Source organism: Cervus elaphus, chromosome 9 (assembly GCF_910594005.1).
Source record: "Cervus elaphus chromosome 9, mCerEla1.1, whole genome shotgun sequence".
Classification (NCBI taxonomy): Eukaryota; Metazoa; Chordata; class Mammalia; order Artiodactyla; family Cervidae; genus Cervus; species Cervus elaphus.
This window is the reverse complement of record NC_057823.1, coordinates 43579231-43590145: the sequence shown is the minus strand read 5'-3', so window position 1 is coordinate 43590145 and position 10915 is coordinate 43579231. Positions and strand designations below refer to the sequence as shown.

The window sequence follows — 10915 nt, the reverse complement described above, 5'->3', positions numbered from 1 at the left end:
AACAGACAAAGGATTAATCTCAAAAATATACAAGCAACTCCTGCAGCTCAATCCCAGAAAAATAAATGACCCAATCAAAAAATGGGCAAAAGAACTAAACAGACATCTCTCCAAAGAAGACTTACAGATGGCTAACAAACACATGAAAAGATGCTCAACATCACTCATCATTAGTGAAATGCAAATCAAAACCACAATGAGGTACCATTACACGCCAGTCAGGATGGCTGCTATCCAAAAGTCTACAAGCAATAAATGCTGGAGAGGGTGTGGAGAAAAGGGAACCCTCTTACACTGTTTGTGGGAGTGCAAACTAGTGCAGCCACTATGGAAAACAGTGTGGAGATTTCTTAAAAAACTGGAAATAGAACTGCCATATGACCCAGCAATCCCACTTCTGGGCATACACACTGAGGAAACCAGATCTGAAAGAGACACGTGCACCCCAATGTTCATCGCAGCACTGTTTATAATAGCCAGGACATGGAAGCAACCTAGATGCCCATCAGCAGATGAATGGATAAGGAAGCTGTGGTACATATACACCATGGAATATTACTCAGCTGTTAAAACGAATTCATTTGAATCAGTCCTAATGAGATGGATGAAACTGGAGCCCATTATACAGAGTGAAGTAAGCCAGAAAGATAAAGAACATTACAACATTAATTAGTCTTTAGAAGACAAAATAGAAGAATATCTTCATGACTTTATTGTTATGTGTGCTAAGTTGCTTCAGTCATGTCTAACTTTGGTGACCCTATGGACTGTAGCCTGCCAAGCTCCTCTGTTCATGGGATTCTCCAGGTGAGAATACTAGAGTGGGTTGCCATGCCCTCTTCCAGGGAATCTTCCTGACCCAGGGATCGAGTCCACATCTTACATTTCCTGCATTGGCAGGTGGGTTCTTTAGCATTAGAGCCACCTGGGAAGCCCCTTTACTGTTGTAGAATAATTAATTAAATAAGACATAAACACACTGACATTAAAAACTATTGATAATTCTATTTACATATAGATGAGAATCAAAAATGCAAATGTCACCAATTGTACATTATATAACGAACTAAAAATACACAGCATATTCATTTTTTTAAAAAATTGTGTGCATCTTAAAAAAAAAGCAGAAATCTAATTAAAAATGGGTAAAAAGTAGGCACTTTACAAAAGAAATCTAAGTGACTGGAAAACAAATGAATTATTCAAATACATTAGAAATCAAATAAGTAGATACTAAAACCATGTTGGGTAGCATTATATAATCAAAGATATACACATAATAAAAAATTCAGTCAATACCAAATATTAATCAAATGAAGAGCTACACTGCTAGATGGATTATAAATTGGCATAGTTATTTTGAAATACAAATTGTAGTAGATTTTAAGGTGTGCAAACTTTACTTTCCATAAATTTCACTCAGGTATACACCCCATTTTGGGGCCATTTGTGTGTGAAAACACAGGTACAGAAATATCAAAAGCAAAATCATTTCAGATAGACAAAACTGGAAACAAAATATACCTAAAAACCATAGAATGGATATACATCAACTGGAATATATTCACTCAATGGAATGCCAAACACTAAGGAAAAGTGAGCAAACTGCATCTATACCAATAAAGAAAAAAAAGATTAATATCATAAATGCAATATTCAGTGAAATAACCAAATATGAAAACAATAAATGTGGTATAGCAATATTTTTAAGTTCAACAATAGGCAAAAATAAACTATGATTTTTAGGGATGCATACCTTAGTGATAAAGCTATGAAGAAAAAAAGAAAGGAGAACTAGTTGGTCATGTGCTAACCAGATATCTGATCTATTGAATACTCAGGCCAAAGCTCAGAAGCAGTTTGTATAAGTTGACACAGTTTAGTCACCCATCACATTCTTCTGTAATGATATTAAATCCAGGTAGCCGCAAATTCAGAAATTCCAAGCAAATAACACTGTAAATGGACTGCAGACTGTGAGCTTTGCTATCAATTCTCAGTAAATGAGACAGGTCAAAACTGAAGGGCAAAATCTCAAAAATTTGTGAAGTTTCTAACTGTGGGATTTAGAATTTTTTACATTCTTCTGCTTAAATCAATCGAACTAATAGTTTAAAAGAACTCAAACAATAATTTCAACTAAAAATTTGGCTGTCATAGATAGTGTCTCCAAGACCATAGAAATTCATCTATTAGGCGTGTGTTAAAAGAAAAAATAAATAAGCAGGTAGCTGCATAATAGTGATGGATTAGGGAGTAGAAATAATGGAAGTAAGGGAACAAATTAAAATTATTCAATTTTCTTTTTCCTCATTTTATGTACTCTAACCTTGCTTTTTTATGAGGAAGTGTTTCTGTTCCCATTCAAAATTAAACCTTCCAATTGGATTCTGTATTCCAATCTCTTTCACCCAATTAACAAACCTTCATCCTGAAATACTCCTCTCTGGAATCACTTGATTTTTCTTTCAACACCAGACATTTCTTGTCAAAATCTAAATTGCTACTGTTTTTCCTGAGTCACTAAGTCATGTCGGACTATTTGTGACCTCATGGACTGTAGCACACCAGCCTTCTTTGTCTTCCATTATCTCCCACAGTTTGCTCATATTCATGTCCATTGAGCCACTGGGGCTAACCGTTCATCCTCTGCCACCCACTTCTCCTTTTGCCTTCATCTTTCCCAGCATCAGGGTCTTTTCCCATGAGCTGGCCCTTTGCATCAGGTGACCAAAGTGTTGGAGCTTCAGCATCAGTCCTTGCAATGAATATTCAGAGTTGATTTTCTTTAGGATTGACTGGCAAAACCCAAATAGTATTAATATTATTCATACCCAAAAGAATTGCTAAATCTTACCTTAACCCCACATAACTCTCAAGATATAACGTCACCTTTCTTCTGATAGGGTGTTTGTAGGGTGTTTATAAACACACTTTATAGGGTGTTCTCAATCATGCCACAGAAATATCTCTAGAGAGAATAAATGTGTCTATGAACTTGGTTACTCAGGTGTTCAACTTTCTGTTTCACATTAGTCAAACTAAACCCAGTATTTCAGATGGTGGACTCTTCCCTTTCACATCTTTTCTAACAATTTATTGCCACCTATTCCATGGCCTGACATCAATACATTGAAATTTCCCTGACCAAGTTCTTCAGTTTTCATTTCTTCCCTATCTACACAATGCCTCTCTAGGTGTATCTTTTAACCTAATTCCTAGCTGCTGAGAAACAAAGAATCCACCTGCCAATGCAGGAGACACAAGAGATGCTAATTCAGTCTCTGGGTTGGGAAAATCATCTGGAGGAAAAAGTGGCAACCCACTTCAGTATTCTTGCCTGAAAAATACATGGACAGAGGAGCCTGGCAGGCTACAATCCAAAGGACTGCAAAGAGTTGGACATGACTGAGCAACTAAACCTGAGCAGGAGGATAAGCATGTCTTTGCATTCATCTGCATGAAATGACTCCTACAGCCTACCTTTACCCTTAGTAACTCAAATTATATACAGATTAAAATATCCAGCTTTTTATATTGTATCTCCACTTAGATACTCAATAGACATTTGAAATTTAACATTCTTAAAAAAGAACTCTCAATTCTATGCACAAACCCTGCTTCACTCTATTTCAACAAAGATGTTCACCATCTACTTTATTGCTCAGGCCTGCTATGTAGAAGTTCTTCTTGATTCTATTTCTTTCACACCCCAAACTCAACATATCATCTGCTTCTATTATCCATGCCTTCAAAATATGTGTCAAGTTACATACATCTTAACATATTTAGTTCTGAAACTCTAAGCTGTAAGAGGAGCATCTTTCTTCAGAACATATGAAAGACAGCCAAAGAGGTCTTTCTGCTTTAATGTGTTTTTTTCTCCTACCATTCACTCTATATGAAGCAGCCATTGTAATACTCTCAGAATTTTAGTCATAATCTGACTTTCCATTACCTGAAATCATAGGTACTTGGTATCAGATTTTTAATGTAAAATATGTTATTATTTATTGACCAGATCAATTGAGGGACTAATGAGTAGATTTCCTATTAGCCAAGGTGAAATGTGATACAATGCACTTAAATGTCTTCAGAATTAGGCAAATAAAGGTGTTAATCCAAGTCACAAGGTACAGATGATATCCAAATAAAGGGTATTGAGTTCTTATACATAAATAAAGCAGATGTGTTGGAAGGTCACACACTCAATTCTTTGGAATTTGAGAATCCCATTTTCTTAGCTTTTGAATCTTTCAAATCCAACCTAATACATAAGCAGTTGTACCACTAGGTTGGGTATTGTGTGATGTTTTCCAGTGCACATCAATGCACAGGAATTTTCTTGAGGTGGCAGGTGACTTTGTGTCAACGTAATCCATTCCATGAAAAATTTATTGTTACATGGAGTCTGAGTAATAGGCAGCACACACTCTAACCAGTTTTATCTCAGGTTAAAATTTAACATACCAGTAGAAACCAAAGAGATGTTACCATGAACTGGCCTGTAGTAGGCCTGTGTGAACCACCAGCAATGTCCAGTGTGGAACTGGGGACAGAGAAAAGACCTGAATCTGCAGACTGCGGCCTGTGGACTGGGATTCCAATCAAATCTAGGACTGCTGATGGAACCACCAGCAATTCCTAAAGTGGAGTCTGAGGACAGAACTGAGGTCTGAGGATGCCAATCAGAAGGGTAACTGCATACGGAATAGAGGTTTAGGGGCTTGGGTTCAGTGTGGAAGCTTCTGTTAGCTCAAGATGACCTGCTCTGGGGTTAAAAAGCCAATTAAATCAGTGGCTCAACAGAAAGAGGGTGGTGCTCAACACAAGAGAACTTTCCCACAACCCTCAGAAATGGCAAAAATGTCAGAGAACTCAAAGTGTTTGTGGGTGCCCATGTGCATGTTGTCCTTGAAGTTATCAGAAGTTTCCTTCAGATTACTACACTCCCACCAACATTCTAAAAAAATAAAAAAAAAAAAGAATTCAACTGAGTAAATTTTAAAGATCTTATAAATAAAACATGATATTTATATATATAAACTTTTTTTTTATTAAAGTATAAGAAATGTAAAAATTTGTAAACATACAAAAATTTGAACTTGATCAATTCTTTTTCAAAATAAACACTGAACGTATCATGTATCCACATCTAGAAACAGAAAATCACCAGCACAGGAAGTCTTCTTATGCACTATGCCAACTACTAACCTTCCCAAAGGTTGGGTTAGTCTTGCTGGATCTGTATTTTATATAAATACTCACTTTTGTAACAACTTGCTTCATTAGTCCAACATTAGGTTTTTGAGATAAATCCATGTTGTTACTAGTGGTGCTGCAACACTTGTTATATTGGACATGTCACAACTGATGTCTTCATTTCACCATGAGTGAGCTTTTGGGTAGCTTCTGATTTTTTGTTTGTTGCCACATGACATCTGGTGAAGCTTATGTATATATATCTGTTAGAAATTTACCCAAGTATGTGCCTCCTAGGGCATAAGTTATGGATAAGTTCAGCCTTGGCAACTGCAGTTACATACAATGTGATGGAAATATAAATTGTTTGCTGGTTTTCTTGCTTGTACTTTCTTTTTATTGTATTGGCCCAGTTGAAATATAACGCTTTGAGTGAGAGTGCTTTGTCTATTGTATTAACATCTACCACGAATGAATGAATGAGGGACCTGTATCTGAAAGATACATATTCCATTAATCACATTCCTGAAATCCTGCAATTTAGGGCATTAATTGAAATGTTACCCTACTCTGTATCTTCAACTTAATTTTTCTGCTAAACTAATACTGTTCTTAAAAATAAATCTATTTTTAAAACAGGGGAAAAAAATGTTACTCCAAAGGATTCCTTGACCCCAATTTTTCTCATCAGTAAATTAGAACTCACAATGAGTGCTTCATTTATTATGAGGTTGATGAATCTGACAAGACGTTTAAGTTGCTAAGTTTTGGACAGATTTACCAATATGAAAATAAACATAAGGAATTTAGTAAAGTTGCCCCTTTTATCCTTGAGTGAATACTTTATAGAGTCTTATAGGATGTGAACATGATTTGCCACATCCTTTCTGTTCTCAATTCCTGGTTCAGTGGGGCTATGGATGTGAACTATGACCTAACTTCTATTATATGACTGACATGCTTATTCTTGATAAGATGCCACATGTCTTAATTTGTGACATATTTGAAAAATTAGTTTAGTATCTTTCTAAATTGTACCTCTGTATGTTTCTCATGGGAAATAGATGGGGAAACAGTGGAAACAGTGTCAGACTTAATTTTGGGGGGCTACAAAATCACTGCAGATGGTGCTTGAAATTAAAAGTCGCTTACTCCTTGGAAGGAAAGTTATGACCAACCTAGATAGCATATTAAAAAGCATAGACATTACTTTGCCAACAAATGTTCATCTAGTCAAGGCTATGGTTTTACCAATGGTCATGTATGGATGTGAGAGTGGACTGCGAAGAAAGCTGAGCACTGAAAAATTGATGCTTTTGAACTGTGGTGTTGGAGAAGACTCTTGAGAGTCCCTTGGACTGCAAGAAAATCCAACCAGTCCATCCTAAAGGAGATCAGTCCTGGGTGTTCACTGAAAGGACTGATGCTGAAGCTGAAACTCCAATACTTTGGCCACCTCATGTGAAGAGCTGACTCACTGGAAAGACCCTGATGCTGAGAGGGGTTGGGGGCAGAAGGAGAAGGGGACGACAGAGGATGAGATGGCTGGATGGCATCACCGACTCGATGGGCATGAGTTTGAGTAAACTTCGGGAGTTGGTGATGGACAGGGAGGCCTGGCATGTTGCAATTCATGGGGTCGCAAAGAGTCAGACACGACTGAGCGACTGAACTGAACTGAACTGATGTTTCTCCAACATCTTAGAAATGCTTTCAGGAAAACAGTCCCATCATGTTGTCTTCTCTGGACAATGTCGTTTGCTCTCTTCCACCAATTTTAGCTTCTCTCACAAATAGTTCTTGACAATGTGTTGCAAACAAGCTAAAGTCAAATACTTTATTTCTACATAAAATTAAAAAAAATCACCTAATGATTTTAGTAAATATAATGGCTTCTTGAGAAAATAGGCTCAGTGACTTTTCCTACCATCTGACATCTGGGATGTACAGTTAGCTATCCATCTGTCTTCCTAAATGGCTGGATCAGAGTATTAATATAAACCTAGAGAGAAAAAAAAAAAAAAAAAGATTTCTCTTATCCTTAGATGGTGAGCTCTATTTATACACTAGAATCATGTATGTTTGTACTCCTCTCTCTTGTACACTTCTCTCTTGTACTCCTTAACAAACTTCATGCTATCTAAAATCTCATGCAATTTATTTTACCTCTGAAAGGTAAAATTACAATTTTAGTTTGTGTTTCTGGAAATCACAGAGCATTTATTTTGAATACATATGAATAGGGCAGGAGGAAATGAAGATGAAGGAAAGGAGACCAAGAAGACACACTTTTTATAAGGATTTTTTTTTCCTGCACATTTGAACCTATCCTCCAGTTTAATCTTTCACTGAGTATGGCCACATTGGTCAAAGAGGCTCCCATTCACCATTTGCATAGGAAGGAGCCAAGTGTCAAAAAGCATCCCCTGACACTCTCTGTGTACCCTTGAAGCTGCCCAGTACCCTCTTCATAGCTCCAGTCACATCTTTGTTTCTCAAACTGTAGATGAGTGGATTCAGCATGGGTGTGAGGATGGTGTAGAACACAGAGAAGACTTTGTCTTGTTCTGGCCTGTGGTAAGAGTGTGGCAGCATGTACGTGTACATGGCAGCCCCATAGAACAAGGTCACCACTGTCATGTGAGATGAACAGGTGGCAAATGCCTTCTTTCTCCCTTCCACTGAGCTCATGCGGTGGACTGTGGTCAGGATTTGAGCATAGGAGGCAATCACCACAGAGAAAGGAATCAGCAGCATCAAGACACAACACATATACATCACTGTCTCATAGAGAGCTGTGTCTGCACAAGCCAATTTCAGGACTGCAGGTGCCTCACAGAAGAAGTGGTTAATTTCCCGAGAGTTGCAGAAAGGGAAACTCATGGTTATGGGAGTTAGAAGAAAGCCATCTAAAGAGCCCCCAAACCAGGAACCTGCTATAATCATCCAGCAAACACGGCGGCTCATTAGGATTGGATAGCGGAGTGGGTTGCAGATGGCCACGTAGCGGTCATAGGCCATGAGACCCAACAGGAAGAACTCAGCTCCCACAAGAGTGAGGTAGAGGAAGTGTTGAGCTGTGCATCCCACAAAGGTGATGGTTCTCTGATCCAGTAGGTAATCTACCAGCATCTTGGGCACAATGGTAGAGATGTACATCATGTCAATGAAGGAGAGGTGGCTAAGTAGGAAGTACATGGGAGTGTGGAGGTGTGAATCAGTGCGGATCAGAAATATCATGACCCCGTTGGCCATCAGTGCAGTAAAAAAGATAATAGAGATGATGGCAAAAAGCAGGCCTGATGTTTCCTTTCTATTGAACAACCCCATGAAGGTAAAGTCTGTAGAGGATGTGTTGTACTCTTCCATTGATCCCATGAGGGCACTGCTGTGACCTAGACTCTTTCAAACAAAACCATGATATTTACAAGGAATTAATACAGCATACAGATTGTGTGTTAAGAGGTAAATTTCTAAAAGTTTATTACTTTGCTATATTTCTAAAAGTTGGGAGAAAACATTTAACATATTTTTCTTCATATTACTTTGCTATTTTGATACTTAGCAACTAGTCTGTTCTAGAAGGGTTTTAAGTAAAATTATTTTAAATCAATAATTCTTTAAATCATTGGACAAGATGACATCAGCAGATACTATCATACAACAGTGATACACATAATACTTAAGGATGCACACCATGATATATAGTAGTTAAACATAACCTGGTCTCTTGCATATGTGTGTGCATCTCTGTGTGTGAAAATACTACCTTGGATGCTATCCTTATTCAGTGTATCTTTATTATTACAATTTTCAGCACCATCTTCAAAACATCTCAGGACTGGCTGTTCACAGTGTGTGTCTGACTTTTACCCACAAATATAAGTAATTTACCATTTGGGCTGCAAGTGAATGTCTGTAAGTGTTTTCTTGGTGTCAATTCATCTATATTGCAGACAAAATTGAATAGAGGAAGTAAAGTGGGCAATGGAAATTATTCTCTCAAACCCAGATGTGAAAGGATCATCCCATACAAGAGGCATTCACTGTTACAGAATTATTTTTATTTTTGAAAATTAACTTTCATTTAAGGTGATGAATAATTAGCATTAGGATTATGATTAGTATTAGCATGTAGCATTAGCAGTTAGGATTCGGGACTGACACAAAGACATATATATTGAACAACTGACTTATTGTTTTTGGAAACTGGAATATCTTTCCCAGTAATTCATAATTAAGAAAAATTCACTGATTGTGTTCTATATAACTTCTGGTGATGATAAAGGAAAAATTCCACAAAAAGAGTTTTGAAAGTTAAGGATGAGTTTTCATGTACTTGGAGTTAAATATGTCAAGGTGAGATACAGTTTATCAACATGTTTGAAAAGTAAATTGATTGAATTAGTCTATGTTCCTTCTAAATATACCAAAAATATGAGAATTTGAGTCAATTGCACAGAAAAATAACACTATTGAGATAATTATAATAGTATTCTGAACAGTTTGTGCCTTGTGCTTCATATCTACTGACTCATCAAGCTTCACAGTAAACCTTAGATGTGAGAAACTATAAAACCCCCTTTCACTGATGGCAGATTTAAAAGTAATATTCCCACAGTCACACAGGATGTTGGTGGCAGGGATTTTTGAACCAAGTAGTCTCAATAAATTCTGTGTTCTTATAGCCCAGAACAACAAATAGATGTTTATGCTGGCTATCAAGTAAAGTGTGCCCAAAATGTGAATTATTAAATGTGTATAATTAAATTTTTAACTATAGGTAATCATTAATGGATGGCATCACCAACTCAATGGACATGAGTTAGAGCAGGCTCCAGGAGTTGGTGATGGACAGGGAGGCCTGGCATGCTGCAGTCCATGGGGTCGCAAAGACATGACTGAGCGAGCAACTGAACTGAACTGAATCATTAATGTGGCCAGTGAAAATTAGTCATAATCAAGAGAGTATCATCTTACTTCTTATAATCTAGACTGCTAATTTTTAAGAAGGTAAACCCTATTTTTCTCCTTTTTTACTTTATTTTCTTGCTAATTTTAAAATCTTTGGTGCCAGATATCATATATTTTCATGACACTGTGCATGATTTTATTATCATTTCAACTGGCCCTATTTTCCTTTGGCTGTTTAATTTCCAGTTAATTAATACTATTAAACTATGCATCTAAAGGAAAAATTCTGTTCAGTTTATGGAAAAGCTTAAACATTAATAATGTTTTAACTGCTTTCACAACTCCCACATTTCTGTTTTTTTTTTTTTTCTTTTCTCTTGTACTAAGGCACTACAAACAGAAAGAAAGTTATATTTGCTTTACAGAATCAAATATCTCTCTTTGCTCTCCATTCACATTCATTTCTAAATCTTTTAAACATTCTCTGCTGCCATTTTTTTTTTTTTTCTCCTACCTGGCCTTATATTTCAAGCAATAACATAGGCAACTCCAAAGACTTCTTCCTATGTCAGGAAACTGGTATTACCTTCTTAACTGCACATTAAAAAGTCTAAGTTGTTAGAGAACAACCCCATTTGATTAAATTTATTATCTGCAATCTCATTATGGGGTAAAGTAATGAGGCTATATGTTAATTTCTTCTGCACACAGGTTATATTACTTTGTTTTGATTTAGTAAAAATGAGAATAGTTAGAAAATGCCTGAAATGATTCTGTCACTTTATAAAGGATTTTTTTT

At 36.6% G+C, this 10915-nt stretch overlaps 1 protein-coding gene across 1 annotated transcript; it reads right to left on the bottom strand.

Annotated features, from left to right (window-relative positions):
• Positions 1-7553: 7553 nt before the first annotated feature.
• On the bottom strand, positions 7554-8580 carry LOC122700960 (olfactory receptor 2T1). Its single transcript, XM_043913982.1, has one exon. It carries the CDS (start codon positions 8578-8580, stop codon positions 7615-7617), a length of 966 nt encoding a protein of 321 aa, XP_043769917.1. The 3' UTR covers positions 7554-7614.
• Positions 8581-10915: the final 2335 nt, after the last annotated feature.

Bases quoted from the DNA above. Each gene is read 5' to 3' on its own strand.
- LOC122700960 (XM_043913982.1), bottom strand. From the start codon at position 8,580: ATGGGATCAATGGAAGAGTACAACACATCCTCTACAGACTTTACCTTC.